General features: G+C 34.7%; 3 protein-coding genes across 4 annotated transcripts; 1 reads left to right on the forward strand and 2 right to left on the reverse strand.

The window, feature by feature from the left end:
• The first annotated feature begins 419 nt into the window (after window positions 1-419).
• LOC131611308 (non-functional NADPH-dependent codeinone reductase 2-like) lies at window positions 420-2,052 on the forward strand. The gene is made up of 5 exons (XM_058883363.1): window positions 420-542; window positions 716-891; window positions 1,034-1,277; window positions 1,394-1,573; window positions 1,759-2,052. The coding sequence occupies exons 1-5, from the start codon at window positions 420-422 to the stop codon at window positions 1,984-1,986; spliced, it is 951 nt and encodes a 316-aa protein (XP_058739346.1). The 3' UTR covers window positions 1,987-2,052.
• LOC131611287 (uncharacterized) lies at window positions 2,053-6,801 on the reverse strand. 2 transcript variants are annotated; one of them, XM_058883359.1, is made up of 15 exons: window positions 6,430-6,801; window positions 6,188-6,271; window positions 5,495-5,568; window positions 5,345-5,378; window positions 4,958-5,016; window positions 4,700-4,814; window positions 4,316-4,353; window positions 4,063-4,160; window positions 3,836-3,891; window positions 3,413-3,692; window positions 3,173-3,285; window positions 2,999-3,055; window positions 2,837-2,902; window positions 2,681-2,755; window positions 2,053-2,589 (listed from the first exon to the last, which is right to left on the reverse strand). In XM_058883359.1, exons 1-15 carry the CDS (start codon window positions 6,577-6,579, stop codon window positions 2,533-2,535), a joined length of 1,356 nt encoding a protein of 451 aa, XP_058739342.1. In that variant the 5' UTR covers window positions 6,580-6,801; the 3' UTR covers window positions 2,053-2,532. The 2 variants fall into 2 exon arrangements, with proteins under 2 accessions (XP_058739342.1, XP_058739339.1); XM_058883356.1 differs by having other exon boundaries at window positions 3,173-3,297; window positions 6,430-6,799.
• Window positions 6,802-9,995: 3,194 nt separating this feature from the next.
• On the reverse strand, window positions 9,996-10,534 carry LOC131648204 (uncharacterized). Its single transcript, XM_058917987.1, has 2 exons — window positions 10,140-10,534; window positions 9,996-10,059 (listed from the first exon to the last, which is right to left on the reverse strand). The coding sequence occupies exons 1-2, from the start codon at window positions 10,532-10,534 to the stop codon at window positions 9,996-9,998; spliced, it is 459 nt and encodes a 152-aa protein (XP_058773970.1).
• Window positions 10,535-21,633: the final 11,099 nt, after the last annotated feature.

The following is a 21,633-nucleotide window of genomic DNA, read 5'->3' on the forward strand; positions in this document are numbered from 1 at the left end:
ATTTTCCCCTCAAATCAAAACTGGTTTAAACAGCCCTACGAAGTATTGATACTATTCTTTTGGATGATGAGTTGTGGCATTTCTTTTTTTCATTTTCTGTTGGACTAAGAATTGGTGTATTTCTATTAAAATCCCTAGAGACATGGAAGATCTCATGCTTTGATTTGCTTACCTCAATAATTGATTTTTAATTCTCCCAAGTCAGTTATCTTTCACAATCAAATACAATATATTAGTTAGACATTATTAATTCAAACAAAATCATAAAAAAACTAACTAGTATAAATATACGTTGACTTTATAAGATCTATATATAGCTAAAGTTTAAACACATTTTAGCATTCCAAACCAAAACTAGAAAAATAAAAGTCTCAAGAAATTTAACATCACTTGTTGAACATAAAAGGATCAAATTTACAATGAGGTGCAATCATCATGTTCGTTTGAATTGTGGCATTACAATGCCTCTCATTGGATTTGGCACTTATTCATACCCAAATGATCACAAAACAACACAAATTGCTGTCCACAATGCCCTTGAGGTACTTTCCCTAATTGCATATTTAGAAAATTGTGAATCTTGAATGTTAAGCAACACGGTTCGGTGGGTCATTGCTGCAGCACGTTTAAGGCCTTTTTCACTATGATCATGTGACGGCGTGTTTTTCCTAATTATAGGATGTTTGCATGTTAATTTCCATTATTATGTATGCAGCTGGGTTATAGGCATTTTGATACAGCAAAAATATATGGTTCTGAGCCAGCATTGGGCAAAGCCTTAAATAAGGCAATTTATATGGGACAAGTAGAGAGGGAAGAGATTTTCTTGACATCCAAATTGTGGGGGAGTGATCACCATGATCCCGTTTCTGCATTGAAGCGAACTCTAAAGTAAGTAATTTTTCCAGTGTCAGCGCTCTCTGAACTCTGCATTTTAGATAACTGACATCATTTTTAGAAAACTGTTACTTTTTGTGACATAGTCGCGAAAAAACGAGTATTGATTTTTTTTTTTACTTGAATTGGAAAACAGGAACCTGGACATGGAATATCTGGATATGTATCTAGTGCACTGGCCAGTGAAGTTAAAACCATGGGTTAACTACCCTGTTCCTAATGAAGATGACTTTGAAAATTTGGATCTTGAAACAACATGGGCAGGGATGGAAAAATGTCTTGAAATGGGACTTTGTAGGAGTATTGGAGTTAGTAATTTCTCTAGTAGCAAGATTGAATGGCTCTTAGATTTTGCTAATACACCCCCAGCAGTTAACCAGGTAACAAATTCACCATCTTCATGGAATGGAATCTCTTATTCCAATCACATTTTTTTCGTTTACGTGACTCAAAAAATTAATCAACAAATTATTATATTATATTGGTGTTTACATAGGTGGAAATGCATCCAATGTGGAGGCAGAGAAAGTTAAGAAAGACATGTGGAAAGCATAACATCCACGTAAGTGCATATTCACCACTTGGTGGACCAGGGAATGCATGGGGATCTCCAGCTGTTGTTAATCATCCAATTATACAATCAATTGCCTTCAAACACAATGCAACTCCACCACAGGTATAAGAGTTATTTAAGAGTTTTTATAATCGATTCATAACCTTTCTGTTTCGGAATCATTTAAGAGTTGTTAAATTTGGCTATTGATTTTGAAGGTTGCATTGAAATTAATATGTTAAATTTGGCTATTGATTTTGAAGGTTGCATTGAAATTAATATGTTAAATTTGGCTATCGATTTTGAAGGTTGCATTGAAATGGGGACTATTAAAGGGGTCAAGTGTGATTGTGAAAAGCTTCAATGATGAAAGAATGGAAGAAAATATAGGATCATATGATCTAAATTTGGATGATGAAGATATGTTAGAGATTGAGAAAATGGAAGAAATGAAGATAATGAGAGGTGAATTTCATGTCAATGAAACCACAAGTCCCTACAAAACAATTCAAGAACTTTGGGATGATGAAATTTGAAGCTAAAATAAACAATGTTGTAACTCATTCACTCCATAAATGGAAAAGAATAAAAATCAAAGAAAATTCTCTCAACTCAAAATGTTCTTGTTTATTTCTATCAACAACATTCTTTGAGTCTTTTTAAGCCAACTCAGTTGGTAACTATATATATAAACATACAATTGCAGAGACGCAGGTTCGAATCAACAACATCCTAGTTATTCATCTTGGAGATGTGAGATTCCAGCCAGCCACTAGACTACTGGACCCAAAAAAACTTCAATTCTCATGATTGAGAATCAGAATGCTGAATATTTAAATTGATAACAAAAGAAGCACTTATTTTGTACAAGCATTAAATTAAACCTACCTTGCAAAACATGAACACTAGTTAGTTGATATACAAAGGCTAGAAAATGAAGAAGGAAAAGCTAATACAGATTAAACACATAATTAGTTCAGCTAAAAATGCTGATAAATAAGGGAATTCTGATTCTTCTTCCAATCCAAGCCTTTTGATTTGATGATAACTTATTCTTCAGCATGATAAAAACTATTTTGCATCTACTTGGGTTGGGTAGCATTTTCATGTGACCCTAGTGAAGTACCTTGCTCAATGCACTGAAAGAAATTAAATTCAATGTCATTCACAAGAACCTTTCAAAAGCATGTCGAAAAATATTAACATGTAATTAATTATAACGAATAGTACCTGAAGAAGATAACCGTGTAGCCAATCCAATGTTTGAGGAAATGTTGTTGCGGATACGTTGACTACAGTCAACCCCTGTGGCATCATACGGCGAAAAAATTTAGTATGATATCGAAAATTTCAAGAAATATGTAATGCGATATTTTTGTGACAAACCTGTGATGTGAAAGAGCATAGATAATCCTGTATGGTTTTCAAGTTGGCTATGAGTTTATCATGATCCTGTAAATCGAACAATAAAATTCAGAAAAACACATGATACTTGTTTATGTGGTTGGCCTCTGAACGGTTCTTTGTTAAGTTTAGAATTTATCATACCTGGTCTGGGCACTTTTCGGTAAATGTACGAGATGAGATCCACTCTTCTAGTAATGCCTGCAAATAAGATAAGAGGAGTCTCACTAGATTAATTGACTTTGCTTACAAGTAAACTATGGGAGCTGATAACAACACCTTTGTACTTATGATCGAATAAAGGACGGAGAGACAAACCTTATGATCAAATTCAGCCATCTTCAAAACAATAGGCACAATTATCGGTTTCGTGCCGGACTTCTCCTTACTAATAGTTATTTTTTCGATCTCCAGTTCTTTAGGAGAAGCATCTGCATGACAAACTAATTTTCCGCCAAAACATTAATTTGAAATTAGCAGATAGCATTGCGGGAAAATAGCAAAAGCTGGGTAGCAGTTGATATAAAGAGCCAAGCTGCATAGAGAACGGCGGCTAACCTTTATGCTCAAGGATGCTTCTAGTTAGGCCCGAGGGTGATGTGGTGGAACTTGATGCGGCATCCACCAGGTCATCATTTACTCCCTCGTTGGAGCTCAAAATCTTGGAATCACTATTCGTCTCATCGCCACTAGGGACATTAATACTTTCCGTGTTTGTTGAAGTATTATCATCCAATTCTGCAGACAACGGATTTATTTCTTTATTTCCTGCATTTGCAGCGCTAGGTGACTTGTTCTCGTCTTCCACTAAATAAATGCTAGGATCCAAATGTATTCCCTATCATTATGAAAGAAAACAGAAAAAAGATGGAAAAATTGTAGGCGTGCTCATCAACTTATTCATGGTTGGTAAGAAACAAACGAATCAAAATACAGATTTACACGACAAAACGCTGAAAGAAAATACATGTCCATACATACCTCAATTATAATCGGTTTTCCATCTTTCATTGCCTTTTTCAAGTCACCGCCCAAACCTAGAAATCAAATGAAAAACTAATTTAACAGACGACACAACAAATAACTATAGAGAAAATAAAATATTCATAGAATTCTAGCAAAAAAATGAATTATTAAATGATGATGATGATAGCGTAAAGCAATATATAACGTGATGGAGATCTCAAAGCTAGAAAAAACTTGAAAACCTTTACGAACCACCCGGCATTCTCTGCAAAACTCAGTTATTAACTCTTCTGATGAATTGAAGTCTCGGGCCCATACAGGAGTTGAAGCCAATGGCGCACTGTATCAGATACAAGAAAATAGTCAGTAGCGATCAAAGAGCTGAAATCATCAGGTTAAAAAGTAAATAAATACTTGTTTTGTCTTAACAGAACTTTCAATCGACGCGAAAATCTTAGTCGTCTGTGGGAAGAAATAAAGAAATTCAGGACATACTCTGTTGAAGTGCGCAACAATTCGTAAACCATATCTGTCTGTCAGAATCAAAAACAAAACGTCAAAACCATTTGCAAATACAAAACACTCCAAATAAAATATAGGGATAACTCTTATTAGATGCATGATAACTAGGAAATAACAGTTCAGTCTAGTTAGATACATCAAAATGAAATTTTTTTGTTTCCTAACAAAACTAGTCCTTACCTATGAAACAGTGACACGTTGGCACCGGTTATAGTTTAAAAAATGTAAGTAATTGAATATAACCACTTATGTTTGTGTCAGACACCGGATACACTTTCAAATTAATGTGTCGGTGCTACATAGGTCCTTACTTTATATGATGGGGAGATGCAAATATAATAGACATCAAATGCGTACCTGTAATACATTTGGCAAATTTAGCCGCTGCGCAAGCTGGGTGGCAATTGTAGACTTCCCGACACAAGCAGTTCCACAGACAAGGATTACCAGGGGAACTCTTTGATGGTGAAACCTGGATGAATGGTGAAAAAAGAAAAAGGAAATGAAGCCTAATCATGATTACTAAGAAAGATAACACCTTCAAAATGTCTATGCATGTAGGCGCATACATATATATCGGATAGTGGAATATGCATATCACAAATGAATTCAAACCTTGTCATCATCTTATAGCGGTTTATGTACTCTTCTCCATATCCTCGCCGCCCCATAAGCTGCACATACAATGCTCTATTAAAATGAATCAATAGATATATCATTATCAGCATTTAGACTCCCATGGTACTGATATTTCAATGATTTATCTGTATCGACCGACTATATTTTTTATTCTAAAACACGCATATTTCCTTGCAGGGAATAAAAGACAAGCGTGTGCAGATAAATGTTAACGATTTCAAAATCTGGAACATGGGATTCAAATACACACAATAAAAGCCAGCAGTGAAAGTTCATACAGAATTTGTTCAAGGTGTGTGACAAGGAAAAATGTTACGTTAGAGAAAGAGAGCGGCATCAAAAGGCAAGAAAACTTTGGTGTACCTTAAATAGGTTGGCTTCCAAATCAGACTGAGAGCTGCAGCAAGAAAGAGATTTTTTAACTAATTCGGTTAAAATCAAGGTTATGAAAGAAAATATGAAAATTCAACATTGCAAAAAGAGAAAGGGAATAGATAGGCAGTAGTAACATACACATCCAAAAGACTGTTGTCTATGAGCAACTTCTTCAGTTCGAGAGCAATTTTGATAGCTACATGGTTTGGAATCTGAAATAATACATAAGATTGAAACATTAAATCAAAATAAAATCTAAATAAATAATTTTAAAAGATCAAAGGAAATTTAGTGATATAAAAGGCAAGCATTGGCCACTTAGGATTCGGCGGCTCCGCTAAAGTAAGTAGTTAAGAAATTGAGAAAATCATTGATATTTTTATCGTGATTTGGTATGCATATACATACAATATCAACCATTGATTTGTTTATCAACAGTTGATATTGGTCGACGACAGATGGTGGTTCATGGTGGAGTGCCAAAATCCCACAATAACACCTATGTCGCGGCGTTGCCATCCTTCACATATTTTGGCCATGGTGGACAAGGTTTTTCAGAAAACGGTCCATTACCATGAAAACGGCCGCGACAAAATAGTATCACAAGGCGGCGATATATATACTGTTGTTCGCCGTTTTTGTGATAAAGAACAAATTATAGTTAATTCATACCGCGACAACCGCAATTAGTGTCGCGACACATGTACTGACCGAAACCGCGAAAGCCTTATCGCGACCGCAACGCGGCTATTATTTAAAATCAATACTTTCTGAAGTGAGTTGTTCACATTAGAGGAGTCATAGCATGAATGAACAACAGTTAACTTATACCTTGGTGACAGTTAACATTCTACTGAGCAAAAATCTGGAAAGAACATAGTAATGATCCGCATTATCACCCAACCACACCTTCACCTACAAACACAAACAAACCCCAAAAACCAAAATCAACGCAAAAACAACTAAAAAGACACAATTTTTAAACAAAAACCAAAAACATTATCCAAAATTAAACAAAACCCAGATTTGGAAAATGCATAATCATAACAAAAAAGTTAGAATTTTGATCATACCTTAACAAAATCATATTTGGAAGAAGCGTTACGAGAAGAGAATCTGACAGATGGAAAGGACGGAAACTGTTTATCATCACTGTCTTCACCACTGACGGGGCTTGACACACCGATTGCTTTCCCTTTCTCTTTCTCCTTGTCCTTCTTCATCAATGATATATCAGTAAAAGTCCCTTTTTTTCTCTCTCTTATGTTTTGGTTTCTCTTTGTGTGAATCTTTCTGTGTGATTTCACGTGCGGTTTTCTTGTGTTGCGAGTAAATAACAATATTGTTCAAACAATCAATCTAGTAACTAGATTTGGATTTAAAGAGATTACTTTTATGAAAAAATTTTGAACATGCCTTGGATTGAGAAAAAAACAGAGTTTTTTCGGAGAAATTAATTTATGGAATTATATAGGAGACGCAATTATGTTTAAATTGATGATTTAAAAATTAAAATTAGAGTGTAATGGTAGGGCAATGTGTCTAAATAATTATTATACATTTATCCAATCAAAATATTTTAAAGTGTCGTATAAGTATTTTAAAATGGAAAAAAGGGAGTGTAAAATAGTTTTACACTGTTAACCAATGACGATTATGAATCAGGATAAGTCAGACTGAAAATTTTAAAAAACTTGTATGACATGACAAAACGTTATATTCAGTGTAAAATTTTTTTACATTGTTAGTGCATAACCATTAAACTTTATTAAAATTTACAGTTTGATTTGCTGGAATATATGGTTGTCATTGATTGACAATGTATCGTCCTTTTCTCTTAAAATTAATTTACATCGTCATTGCAACATCTTTTTTCCTAAAACTATATCATTAATTGGATTCTATTTAGTTTTTTTTAATTTAAGAGTGAAGAGAATTGATGTCTGTATCAACAAAGTGCAATTTTCATGAGTTGAGATGCTAGAAGTGACCCCTAAATTGGATTAGTTAGTCTAGTGGATCTATTACTCGTGAAAAAAAAAATGCAAATTTCAAGTTCCTTAGATAACATTGTGGATGATTATAGATTGATCTTAGATTCTTTTAACGATGCTTAGAATTTTGAAGTTGTGCAGGATTCTACATGTCACCCCTGAGTTTTTAAAATCAAGATGTATTCTTGATGGTGGCTCCAAATAGATGCTAATAGATTACAGTGTAATTTTTATGAATGGTGTAAATACCCATTGGATTTTTTGTAATGTCGGTGTTTTAGTTTGATTTGGTGGGTCGGTTATTTTGTATTCGGGTTCGAGTACCCCTATTATTCTGAAATTGAATATATTGTTACTTATCAAAAAAAATATATGACAACCCCCTCCTTATAGTGTTTTGTAGTAAATACTCTTATTAAAATATCGTAATTTTTGAAAATCACACGTAAATATCAGAAATTTCAAAAAATTATCATAAATTTCAAAAAAATTACTCTGATTTATTGAAAAAATTTGTCTGTTACCGGAAATTAAAAATCCCCGGTACCGGAAATTTCAAATTTTTGTGATAATATACTGGAATTTTTGAAATTTTCAGTAATTATCAAAACATCCCGAAAATTTCCAAATTTCCGGTATTTACTAAAAAATTATTGAAATTTCTAAATTTCTGGTATTAAACCAGAAAGTTGTTTTTTCAATTTTTCTTGATTTTTCACGAATAATTGAATCGGTAAAATAGCTACCTGACTTAATATGTACATATAATAATTGTCATACATAAAAGAATATAAAACAAACTAGGATGACTTCCTAACTTCGTCTTTCCAGTGATTAATGCAGCCCACATATGCTGATTCCATGCTTTTGCATCATTAGTACAATTTTGTCTCCAACAGCCAGTGATTCTTATTGAGAATTTTGTCTCCACATTAGGTTTCAACTTTACTTGAACCCAATGATTCTTGTTGACAAATTCAACAACATTGATGTTATGTCTGCCCGTATACATAGGTGGAGTTAAGGCAAGAGGAAAAATGTGATGTTAAGTCTTTTGGAAAGGGAGATAAAAACCACATTGTATCTAGAAGTAATAGGGTAACATATACCAGGAATCGTCATTCATTTATCCCTACCCTGCACACCTAAGTGGTTTACTCGTAACGCATTCCTAACTATAGAAACCGTGTCATAGAACAGCTTTGAAAACAATTGATAGTGTTGATGAACTTGAGCATCTAACTGCATCTGAATCAAAGGCCATGACTCTTCGCCCCATCCAAGTAGAGCTGCAATAGCACGGAAACCACAATTTCCATCTTTACCAACATCAATAATGTCATCAATGTATGGATGTAAGAAATCAGGAAACTAGGACAAGTAAACATGTCTTGAAGATTTGGTGGACGGATGACTGCTCGCCGACATACTTGGCGGTTTAGTTGCCGTTGGTTTTATGCATGATCTCTTGATAGTCCGACTCTCTTGCGAGCCCTCGGCATACTCCCATTAGTTAGGATCACGATGCACGTCACTCTCTTGACTCTTTCTACTCCTCTTAACACCCTTATTTGGCATGTACTTCACCAGCGGTGGACACGAAGAAGTTGTTGATGGATGTATTAGTTCCCAAACCTTTTCTTTAACACCCTCTGGCCTACAATATCAAATGAGCTAAAATATGTCTTCAACTCTTCACACTCTGCTTCTTAATCCCACTTTGTACCACTCTCATCATGACTGACCTCATGCTCTACAATGTGCAATTTCTTCCAAAATTCACGAATCGAGTCTAAAGGAACATTTTTGCCTAGTATTTGAAAAGTGGCAAGTTGACACACACACGATAATCCATGTGTTTTTCTAATGAAGAAACCACGTCTTTCTTGGCTAGCCAACAAACTTCACTTGTTCTAGTTTCTTTCCAATGAGTTATATATAATGTTGAGACAAAACCGTGCAACCTAGAATAGAAATGATTGTTATACCGATGCTCAATATTGACAATACTTGTTTGTAACAACACTCTACTTGAACATAGCTGCAACTTTAACAAGGTGTTCACAACATCCCAACTTCAGCATAAATCTCCCTGGCTTGTAGTCAACATGGTTTTTAGTCTCTAATGAGAAGACTCCATCCTAAAAAACATAAATAGAAATATATGTTAACTTATGATTAGCTCTAGTTGTAATAACATGAAACTGTCATGTTTCGTGTACTTATTTGTTGTTTTGTTCCCTAAATAAGTTACTATGTTAGTTAAAGCAGCAACAAACCTTTCTTTATAAGGTGTTAACCATGTTTCATTTACATATTTAACAAATAAAGGAATATCAGCACAAACAGTCTCAAAACACTTGATGTGTTCAACAAACTCAGCTTCTTTATTTGAATACATAATGTTGTTCCATAGATCCATGACATGTTCTTGTCTTTCTGACTTGACATATTATTTACATTTCATGCTCATGCTTTTTTAAATATGAAACGAACACAACAAATATGTTTCATTTGGGAACACAGATTCCATGGCATTCATCAATGCAAGTTCTCGATTTGTCACCACAACTTTTGGTAGCAATTTTTCCGAAGAGAACAACTATTTGATCTTCTCTAGTGCCCGTGTGAAATTCTCTTCCCTTTCATGTTCCAAATAGGCAAAGGCAACTGAAAATGTCAACAATCACAACTAGTGGTATCCGGTACCTGCACGATGAAAATACACATAATCAAACTCAACTCAACATCTACAACAGATATTAGGATGTGCGCTCAAAAACTCTTACCTATTTGTCTTGTAAATGCAATTAAAAATCAACACCAAATGAAACATATTCAGCAACTTCACAGAATCAAGATATGTCCAAAAGATATCAGTTACAACATCTGACTTGTCCCTATTTCTAGTCCAACACATGTATTTCTCTTTATGAATAAGGCTTAACAACATCTGCATTTTTGCCAATGCACCTCTCTTGCTCGTTCTGTATGTAGCTCTAGTTGTATACACCTGAGTAACACTCGTGAGGTTTTTTTGATCTTTGTGTTTGAAAGCAGCAACTATGTATCTTGGAGCCATATTGTATTTCGTCATGTCATTCACAAAATTTCTTTCCTGATCTTTTAGACGACCCAATATGTCATGAACTTCCAAATCCTTGGATAGTTTATGATTGTGCATTCCGCATCTAACCATCACCTTCCAACTGATACCACTTGGAACACATCTCAAGCTAAAAGGACATTTAACTTTCATACTATAAGTGCCTTCTAAGGAATTAATGCTTTCGGAGGATTTATTCCTTCTTTTGTAATTTCCTCCTCTCTCACAACTCATAATCAATTTGTCCTTCCTCCCTGGTATTTCGTTAGTAACATCAAAATGAACAGTCACAACAATTTATCCTTCCTCTATGGTATTCTGTTTATCAGTATCCTGTGCTCATGCTAAAACTTCACATCGAGATTTAAATATCTGTCAATTAAAACACATAAATATTAAACTATCGCTTTAATAAATGCGAGAAAACAATTCAAAATTGCATTAGTTGAATATGAAGCATATGATATCTGTGGTGAAGAACTCTGTAAAATCTGTACACAAATCCGTTGAAGAAGTTGTCGGCTCTGGATCACACAAGAAAAGAACAGGATCTGCAAACATACTGGAAGTTTCAAGCAATTTCAAAATTTCTGATATACCAGAAATTTCAAAATTTCCGGTAGATTTTGTGGCAAACCGGAAATTTCATAAATTCTGGTAAGTTACTCTAGTTTTCTCTTTCGACACCGGAAATTTCAAAATTTTCAGTAATTCGCTATCGAAAATTTGCAAAATACAAATAATTTTTCGTTGAAACTCAATTTTGTGTACCAGAAATTTCAAAGAGTGTACCAGAAAATTCAAATTTACTAATTTTGGAAAGTGAATTTTTTAAACAAATGTAACTATTTTTTAGGTAAATAGTAGAAAGGGCATTTTTGTCAATACGAAAATATGGGGGTGTTAGATATAATTTAGGAGGTGGAATCTTGAATCCTCCTGGTTGTGGTAAAAGATTATGCTTTAGAATTTGGTTGGGTTGCATCTCAATGAATTGTATTTTTTTGAAGGATTTAAGATGCCACCCCCAAAATTATATTTGGCACCCCCTAATTTTTCTTAATACCAAAATTACTCCTTCTTAAAAAAAGAACAACATTTCAGAACAAAATTTCTGGTACTATGATAAAAATTTGAGGTATCAACAAAATTTCGAGTAGTTCATTTGAAATGACAGGTACGTTACAAATTTTTCCATAAATATCAAAATTTACCATTATGTACCGGAAATTTAGCTTAAAGGTGAACTTTCTGGTAGTGTATTCAGTCTAAAATTTCCGGTAAGGTTTACCGTATTCTTTTATAATTTCCGTAAAATTCTTCCAGAAATTCTGAAAGTTCTGGTATTCAACTAAATTTTTTAAAGCAATTTCCGGTATTCTACTTACTATTTTCAAAGAATTTTCGATATGCTATACAAATTTCCATTATCGTCGAGATTTTTGAAATTTGCGGTTTGAAATTGTGAATTTGTGAAAATGGTGAAAATTTTGAGTAGCATTATAATGGTCTTTTTATTGGATTCGGGGGTGTAAGATATAACTCGGAGGGTGTAAGATATAACTCAGGGGGTGACATCTTGAATCCTCATTTTTTCCGTCTTGTATCTCTGATGGGCTTTTGTCTCGTTGAATAGAGATTATTTTTGCGTAAAAAAAAAAGAAGAGAATTGACGTCTCAGTGAATTGATTTCATTAAACTGATTATGCTTAAAAGTGAATTGAATATATAATAATTTATATTTGAATACATTTATGTAATGTAATAGTGAGATAAATTTAAAAGAATTTAATTGAAATATTTTTACAATATAAAGTAATTTTACACTATCAGTTAATCAGAATCGTTAATATTAGACTTTATTTTAAAGTAATACAATTAAATAATCATATGTGGAATTTTTTACACTAACACTTAAACTCAATATAAAAACTACAAATTTTAAATTTTGAGAATCATTATACTTTAAAAAAAATCAATTACTTTTAAATTATTCTAAAATCAATAGCTTTTGTTTTTTTCAAAAACTAAATCAAACCTACAAAATATCTTTTGCCTCTTCATTATACTTGTATTGCAAAGTTGGAATACAAGTATAATAAAAGGCAATATGTTCATAGACTTATGAATAATTTTAAGTGTTACTTCCTGAGTATGGATAGAAGCCATTTATAAGCAGGAAATTACGCTGTTTTTACATTAGTGTATATATGATGGAAATTACACTCATTCTTGATATGAAATAATCACGTCTGAAAGTAAATAATAAAAGACAATAAAATTGTTGTATGCACTTCTGTCACTTTGATTTGTTTTTTTAGGCAATAAGATATATATATTGAGCAAAAAATAGTACAAAAATAAGAGGAACAAAACCAAAATCCTTTAGAAGAACAAAGAAAAATAATTAAAATAGATAGAAAACAAAAAAAAAAAAAAAACACATGAGGAATAACTCTCACAAAAAAATTAATGGGGCGAATAGTTGATGACTCCCACTTTAAAACCTTTGTTCATCTCAAACTACTTCTTCTTGTTCTTCCTTTTTCATGGATCACCAATTAAAATGGTTGAGTTGTATTTTCATCCAAATTAACAATTTGTCTTTTTTTAGACATGTTAGTCCAAGATTCACTTAGAAAATTCATAGTTTATTGGGCCTTTGTAGAAACAAGTCCTAAAACTTGGGTGTCATGAATAATAGAGATACTAAAATTTGAGAAGTTATAGTCGACAACCACAATAGAGCCACCTCCCAAAAGAAGTGAGTCTATAATTGTTTCCCTTTTGATTTTGATGATCCTCTTGAGAGAAAGTGTCAATTGAATTTGAATCTCTCTCGTGATTCTTATCAATTTTACCTTGACCAGTGGTTTCTATATCAACTAAATCACACAAACTCTCATTACCTTAGGCTTCTAAATTTCCTTGATACAAGGTATCAATACCCATAACCTTCCCATCAATAGTGGTTTTCAAACATTCAAAAAATCCTAAAAGATAATTATTATCAACACATATTTTAGTAGCATTTACGCATTCAACTGATTCCTTTCTTATATCCATCTTCTGAACAAGTATAAACTCCCCATGTGTTTATGGTTCTCATTAGTTACTTCTTTCTTTATTTCTTTCTTTCTTGGAAGATCTCTCATTTCATGGTTAACTAATATTAGAAGTATTGTAGCTTTTTGTATATGTTGACTTAGTCAACTATCTCCTTTGTGTAATAGGCTGTTATAGTTTGTTACTAGTAGTTACAAGTAGTTGTGCTGAGCTGGATTGTAACCGAATTTAGAGCCACTCATATATAGTGAGCTATCACTTTGTATATTGTAATCAATTCACATAATACAAAACACACTGTGTAGTATAGTGAAGAGCACTTTCAAGTTCAATATGGTATCACTCGCCTAGATCCGTCTTCTTCCTCTCGCTTCCGCTCACCATTGTTCTCGAGTTTCAGAGAAACTCGTGCCTTGTTCCCTTCTAAGAAGCGTCAACCATGGCTGACTCCGATCAAAATTCACCGCGCGGCAGTACTTCATCACAGATGCAGTCGTTACAATTCGCAAGCGCCATGAATCATAATGTGTTCGGACCTAAACTCTTCATTAAACTTCAAGAAACAAACTTCCTCCTATGGAATCAGCAGGTGGAAGGTGTGATTCTTTCACACAAACTCCACAAATTTGTGGTGAATCCTCAGATTCCTCCAATGTTCAAGACCGATGAGGACAGGATTACCAATACCAAATCTGAAGAATATGAGGCTTGGATCGTGCAAGATCAAGCTCTCTTCACATGGCTTCTATCAACAATTTCAGAAACAATTCTTTCTAGGGTTCTTTCTTGCAAACACTTCTATCAAATTTGAGATCAGATTCACAAACACTTCAATGTGCTGATGTGTGCTAGGGTTCATCAATTTCATGCTGAATTAAAGATCAACAAGAAAGCCAATCGATCGATCTCTGAATATGTGCTGCGAATTCGGGCTATAGAGGATTCTCTTCTTGCTATTGGAGACCCTATCTCTGAACGTGACCAAATTGATGCCATACTGCAGGGTTTACTAGAAGAGTACAATCAATTTGTTATGATGGTGTATGACTTATATACTATCTCTAAATCATCAAGTGAAGCTGAATATCACTTTAGTTGCAACTACATGCGAACTTCAATGGCTTATATACTTGTTCAAAGATTTAAAAGTTGAATGTATAAAAACACCATTATTGTATTGTGACAATAAAAGCGCTTATACATTGCAACAAACCCTATATTCCATGAAAGGACCAAACACTTGGATATCGAATGCCATATTGTTAGAAAGAAGATGCTTTTAGGAGTAATGAAGTTGTTGCCTTGCTCTTCAAAGGATCAATTGACAGATTTTTTCACCAAATCATTGTTGTCTTAACCTTTCAATTGCTTACAATCCAAGTTAGTGATGCTTGCTATTTATCAACCATCAACTTGTGAGAGGGTGTTACTTCAAGTGTAAGCAATTAAAGATGATTATTTCGACATGTGATCAGAGTAGAATAACTACCAGTAACTACCTAACTAATAATTATTTATAAGTGTTGTAAAGTAGTTAGAGATTGCATCCATAGATCATAGCATGCTCCCTTGCTTGTACTATGAGTAATCATTGTATTCTTATATTACAATCAATCCAGAGTAAATACACTCTAAAATCTCTTATTCATAATAACCTTCAATTTAAAAATATCTTTTAAACATTTTTTATATAAAAAATGAAAAATAGAGAAATGGAAAGTAATGTTGTAATTAATTACAAAGTTATGTTCTAAAATGACAAATGGTGAAAGTGAGTAAATGCTAATAAATGCATGTAATAAAGTCCCACATTGGAAGATTCACTCATTTTCAAAGTCTTTATAAAGAGTTAATAACATTAACTCAACAAAAGGACAAAAGAGGATAAAGTGCCACATTGACAAATGTGGTGGTCCCAAGCATTATGCCACTTGTCCCAATCCTACAACCACTCGCCGGTGTCGCCACCGGCGACACCAGCTCCGGGTCCGGGGCGTGGGCGTAGAGGCGCTAGTGGCGGCTTGTAGACGGCACTAGAGCACTTAGGCACGTCGCATCGGAGCGATCGGGCTATTCGCGGCGTTAATGAGGCGGCTCCGGCCGGCCTTCGTCCGGTTGTTACATTTTGCTCAGTGTCCGTGATTTGAATTTTGAATCGGAAAGGTGGCAACTGTTCATGAAATCATGCAGAAGTGAAACCATGCAAATGGTGCATGAACCAGTGTAAGTGCAACAGTCATATCTTTTGAAAATATATTGTTTCATTAAGGATCGCAACCTTTGAATCTAATATTTTCATGGCCTATAAAAGGATGATTCCGCATTCATAAATCACATCACAAAATCCGAAAATCCTCTGAATAATTCCAGATCGTTCTTCGCTGCATTCGAGTTTTCGCTGGTCTTGCGCAAACTCAATAAGGCTGAATTATCCTGGGTATTCCTGCATCGAAACTCTAAGACATTCGGGAGTGCTTGAAATACTTAAAGGAAAGTGATTCCATTCACGATTCCAGCCTCGGTCCTCTCGATTGAAACACATATTTTCTAACAATCTTAAAGTATATCAACCATGGCCATCGACGCTTCTGTTTCAAGCATCAAACTCATGAACCAGGACCTTGTGAAACTAGATCGTTTTGATGGAACAAACTATACCCGTTGGCAAGACAAAATGACTTCTCTCCTGACTACTCTGAAAATTCAATATGTCTTGGATCCTGACTTGGAGGAAATTCCAGAACCAACTGCGAATGACACCGATGAAATCAAAAAGGAGAGAAAGAAACGTAAGGAAGATGAATTGCTATGCCGTGGACATATTCTGAACACATTATCTGATCGTCTCTATGATCTCTACACTGATACCGTATCTGCAAAAGAAATCTGGAAAGCACTTGAATTCAAATTTAAGGCCGAAGAAGAAGGTACGAAAAAGTTCTTAATATCTAAATACTTTAACTTTAAAATGTTGGATTCCAAGTCTATTCTTGCACAAGTACACGAGTTACAGGTTCTCGTGAATAAAATAAAGGCCGTAAAAATTGATGTCCCTGAGGCTTTCCAAGTCGGTGCAATCATAGCAAAATTGCCACCTTCATGGAAAGGATACAGAAAGAAATTGATGCATAGTTCGGAGGATCTCTCTTTGGAGAAACTTCAGAAACACCTTCAAACCGAGGAAGAAACGAAGGATCGTGAAAAGACCGAGTCTGCTGGATTTGCAAAGGCAAATACTGTTGCTGCAAAGGGAAAGAAAAAATATGATGGCACAAAAAACCATCTTGGTCCAAAGAAAGATTATAACAGGTTCAAAAACGCTGGCGGACAAAAAGGTACTAAAAATGGATGTTATGCATGTGGCAAACCCGGACATTATGCTTGAGATTGCAGGCACAACAAGCCCAAAAGTGAGGTTAATGCTGTTCATGTTAATGATGACATAATCGCTACTGTAAGCGAAATTATGGCCATCAAAGGAAAAGTCCAAGGATGGTGGTATGACACATGTGCAACCGTACATGTATCTTATGATAAAGCGGCATTCAAAACCTATACTGAAGTCAATGATGGACAGGAAGTGCAAATGGGCAATGAAGTGCGATCAAGAGTCGTTGGAACAGGATCCGTCGAACTCAACTTCACCTCTGGAAAGAAAGTCACTCTTGTCAATGTTCTTCATGTTCCCGACATGAATAGAAACCTTGTTAGTGGGGACTTGTTGGGAAAACCGGACATTAAATCTGTATATGAATCGGGCAAGTTAATATTGACACGTAATGGTATATTTGTAGGAAAAGGATATTCCGCTGAAGGAATGATCAAAATTTGTACTACCGACAATATTATTAATGAAATTTCTAATTCTGCTTATATGCTTGAATCTATTTCATTATGGCACTCTAGATTAGCACATATTGGTATTAGTACTATGAATAGACTAATTAAATCTAGGTTGATATCATGTAACATTCATGATTTCGGAAAATGCGAAATATGTGTTAAGTCTAAAATGATTAAGAAACCTTTCAAAAGTGTTGAAAGAAAAACAAATGTTCTTGATCTTGTGCACTCTGACTTGTGTGAATTCAATGGAATGTTGACCCGTGGGGGAAATCGTTATTTTATAACGTTTATCGATGATTGTTCTAGGTTCACACATGTATACCTTTTAAAGCATAAAGATTATGCCTTTAATGCTTTTAAAACATATAAAGCGGAAGTCGAAAATCAATTAAGTACTACTATAAAAGTACTTAGAAGTGATAGAGGCGGTGAATACTTCTCGGCAGAATTTGATGCATATTGTGAAGAATATGGCATAATACACGAATGTTCTGCGCCTCGCACACCACAACAAAATGGCATGGCCGAAAGAAAAAATAGAACATATCAAGAAATGATTAATGCTATGTTAATGCATTCAGAGTTGCCATTTAATTTGTGGGGTGAAGCATTATTATCCGCACGTCACATAATGAACAGAATTCCATTAAAAACAACTGGAATTTCTCCATATGAAAAATGGAAAGGAAGATCACCAAATATTGATTATTTTAGAGTGTGGGGGTGTGTGACATATTACAAAAATATGGATCCCAAAAGAACAAAATTAGGTTCTCGAGGGATCAGATGTGCCTTCATAGGATATGCACCAAATAGCAAAGCATATAGACTTTTAAATTTAGAGTCTAATGTAATTGTCGAATCTAGAGATGTGGAATTCTTCGAAAATCTTATCACAAAGAATAAGGAACCAGAGAATCCCACGATCATAGAGTCTTGTAACAATGATTCGACTCGGATTGTTGAACCACAACCCGAACCAAGAAGAAGCAAAAGGGCACGTAAAAATAAGGGTCTAGGACCAGATGAAATCGATTCTCAACTTATTTTCGTTTATCTAGTTAAAGGAAATAACAAGAATGATGTTCATAAAATTCCTATTATTCTTCAAATTGAAGATGATCCTAAAACATATAAAGAAGCAATGACTTCTAGAGACGCTTCTTTTTGGAAGGATGCTATTCAAGATGAAATGGATTCAATTATGTCAAACCATACTTGGGAACTAGTTGATCTTCCGAAGGGATCAAGACCCATTAGATGCAAATGGGTGTTTAGGAAGAAGTATCACAGCAATGGTACATTAAACACCTACAAGGCCGACTAGTTGCAAAAGGATTTAGACAAAAGGAAGGTATTGATTATTTTGATACATATGCACCAGTAGCAAAAACTACGACGATTAGAATATTGTTTGCACTAACTTCCTTGAACAACCTTATTGTACATCAAATGGACGTTAAAACAGCATTCCTAAATGGCGATCTCGACGAGGAAATCTATATGTAGCAACCAGAAGGCTACATACTTCATGGAAATGAACAAAAGGTATGTAAACTTGTCAAATCTTTATACGGTTTAAAACAGGCACCAAAACAATGGCATCAAAAATTTGACACTGCCATACTTTCAAATGGGTTCATTCCAAACTCTTGTGACAAATGCTTGTACACAAAGGTGTGTGGAAATGCTATAATATTTCTATTTCTATATGTTGATGACATGTTGATTATTAGCAATGAAATGAATGGAATCTTAGAAACAAAAGGTTTTCTAACTTCAACATTCAAGATGAAAGATCTTGGATTAGTTGACATTATACTAGGGATCAAAGTAAAACGAAATAGTGGGGGTTATGAACTTAATCAAACACATTATATTGAAAAAATGTTGGAAAAGTTCAAACACCTTAACTTTAAGGAAGTAAACACTCCGTTTGATCCTAGTGTCAAACTTCAAAAGAACAATGGTAGATCCGTGGCACAATTGGAATATGCAAGTGCAATTGGATGTCTAATGTACTTAATGCAATGTACTAGACCAGACATAGCATTTGCAGTTAGTAAGATGAGTAGATTTACTAGCAATCCAAATGATGAACATTGGAAGGCAATAACAAGGATTTTTGGATATTTGTTAAAGACTAAAAATCTGGGCCTTCATTATGGTAAGTTTCCTGCCATACTAGAAGGATATACCGACGCAAGTTGGATATCAAGTGTTGGAGATTATAAATCTACAACTGGGTGGATATTCACATTAGCTGGAGGTGCGATTTCTTGGAAGAGCAAGAAACAAACATGCATTACTCTCTCAACCATGGAATCAGAGTTTGTGGCTCTTGCATCTGTTGGACAAGAAGCAGAATGGTTGAGGGATCTCTTATTAGAGGTTCCATTAGCTAAAGACAATGTTTCAAAAGTATAGATACATTGTGATAGTCAAACCACCCTGGCTAGAGCATTCAGTGAAGTATACAATGGAAAGTCTAGACACATAGGTCTTAGACACTCTCTCGTGAGAAAAATGATAAAGGATGGGATTATTTCACTGACATATGTACAAACAAGCTACAATTTGGCTGATCCTTTTACTAAACCACTGGCCAGAGATTTAGTAAAGTCTACCTCGAAAGGTATGGGATTAAAACTCCTTGAATGAGGGTTCCGACAATGATAGCAACCCAATCTGAAGTTAATACATCTTAACCTAAGATTCAATGGGTAACAACAAGTCATTGATTTGGAAGTTGGTGCAATATTTCGTGAAAATGTTGACTATTACATAATTGAGGGTTGAGTTTTAAAGAGACTCTTAATGAAGTTCTATATCGAGGATATGTATCTAAAGAGATACTAATGAAACTTCACCTATATGAATTTCGAGATGGTGCCGTCTCAAAGTGAGAGTTGGAGTTTCTCTCATGAAAAATTCATGAAAACAGGAAAAGCACATGGCCATAAATAGTGCTAGGCGAGATATGTAGGCGAAGAAACTTTAAAAGTGTGTGTATAACAATGCCGGTCTGATCACATGGGATAATGGTTCAAAGCATAGCTACCTAACGTTCCGATTAGACTTTGCGTTGTCTTTACTAAGGTTAAGTTCAAATCGAAAGATACCTAACTGTATTAACACTTTTATCTTCTATATTCTGGAATTGGATTTTTCATTATTAGAACAAGTGGGGGATTGTTGTAATTAATTACAAAGTTATGTTGTAAAATGACATATGGTGAAAGTGAGTAAATGCTAATAAATGCATGTAATAAAGTCCTACATTGGAAGATTCACTCACTTTCAAAGTCTTTATAAAGAGTTAATAACATTAATTCAACAAAAGGACAAAAGAGGATAAAGTGCCACATTGACAAATGTGGTGGTCCCAAGCATTATGCCACTTGTCCCTATCCTACAACCACTCGCCGGTGTCGCCACCGGCGACACCGGCTCCGGCTCCGACTCCGGCTCCGGGGCGTGGGCGTAGAGGCGCTAGTGGCGGCTGTAGCAACCTGCCTAAAAATTTATAACTTAGAGAGTCGCCACCTATTCTGAAGGGTGAATAGGAAACCCTACGCAGTGTAGAGATCAGGGTAAGATACTATATTCAGGTCGAGGGAAGGTGTTAGGCACCCTCAACCCTTTCCTATGGTTTGCATTTTAATGATCAGGGTTTGTGGCAAAAGATAAAGAAAGATGACAGACAGTAAATAGAGTTAAAGGCTAATTATTTGAACATGATTAGAGTTTGGAAGAGGGGGACTCACCTTGTTGCCAAGTGCCTACGTACCTCCTTAGGGATGATCAGAGTCTACGTAGTTCGGATAAGGGTTGTACGTCCTTAGAGTTAGAGTTTGATTTGATATGGTTTGAAGGCTTTTTGAATGGCCCATCGTAGTTTTGAATAAGGATGAAAATCCGTAGTTTGATTTGAAGTGTTTTAGGATTTGGGCGTACAACCCTGATTTAATTTTGCACTATTAACCGCAACGATCAATAGATTCGATCGCCATAGTTAACAGATTTGAAATTGCACCGTTACCAATTTTAATCAATTGATTTGATTATTACTGATAACGAACTAGGATATTTTTTATAAATTTTTAATAATTAGTTTGTATCGTTACCCCTCGTAATCGATTGATTCGATTAAAAAGAATAACGAATTTGAAGTTAGAAAGAGAAAGGATTAATCATCACAACTAATAAGATAGTCGCAACCATTTAATCGAATATAATTTAATTGTATTTTAATTATCGTTACA

Source organism: Vicia villosa, linkage group LG1, assembly GCF_029867415.1.
Source record: "Vicia villosa cultivar HV-30 ecotype Madison, WI linkage group LG1, Vvil1.0, whole genome shotgun sequence".
NCBI lineage: Eukaryota > Viridiplantae > Streptophyta > Magnoliopsida > Fabales > Fabaceae > Vicia > Vicia villosa.

Coding starts and splice junctions, on each gene's coding strand:
- LOC131611308 (XM_058883363.1), top strand. CDS start 420: ATGAGGTGCAATCATCATGTTCGTTTGAATTGTGGCATTACAATGCCT. Junction 543..715: donor CTGTCCACAATGCCCTTGAG/GTACTTTCCCTA, acceptor TTATGTATGCAG/CTGGGTTATAGGCATTTTGA. Junction 1,278..1,393: donor CACCCCCAGCAGTTAACCAG/GTAACAAATTCA, acceptor GTGTTTACATAG/GTGGAAATGCATCCAATGTG.
- LOC131611287 (XM_058883356.1), bottom strand. CDS start 6,579: ATGAAGAAGGACAAGGAGAAAGAGAAAGGGAAAGCAATCGGTGTGTCA. Junction 5,379..5,494: donor GACAACAGTCTTTTGGATGT/GTATGTTACTAC, acceptor TTCTTGCTGCAG/CTCTCAGTCTGATTTGGAAG. Junction 2,903..2,998: donor CCGAAAAGTGCCCAGACCAG/GTATGATAAATT, acceptor TTCGATTTACAG/GATCATGATAAACTCATAGC.
- LOC131648204 (XM_058917987.1), bottom strand. CDS start 10,534: ATGCACAATCATAAACTATCCAAGGATTTGGAAGTTCATGACATATTG. Junction 10,060..10,139: donor TGCATTTACAAGACAAATAG/GTAAGAGTTTTT, acceptor TTCATCGTGCAG/GTACCGGATACCACTAGTTG.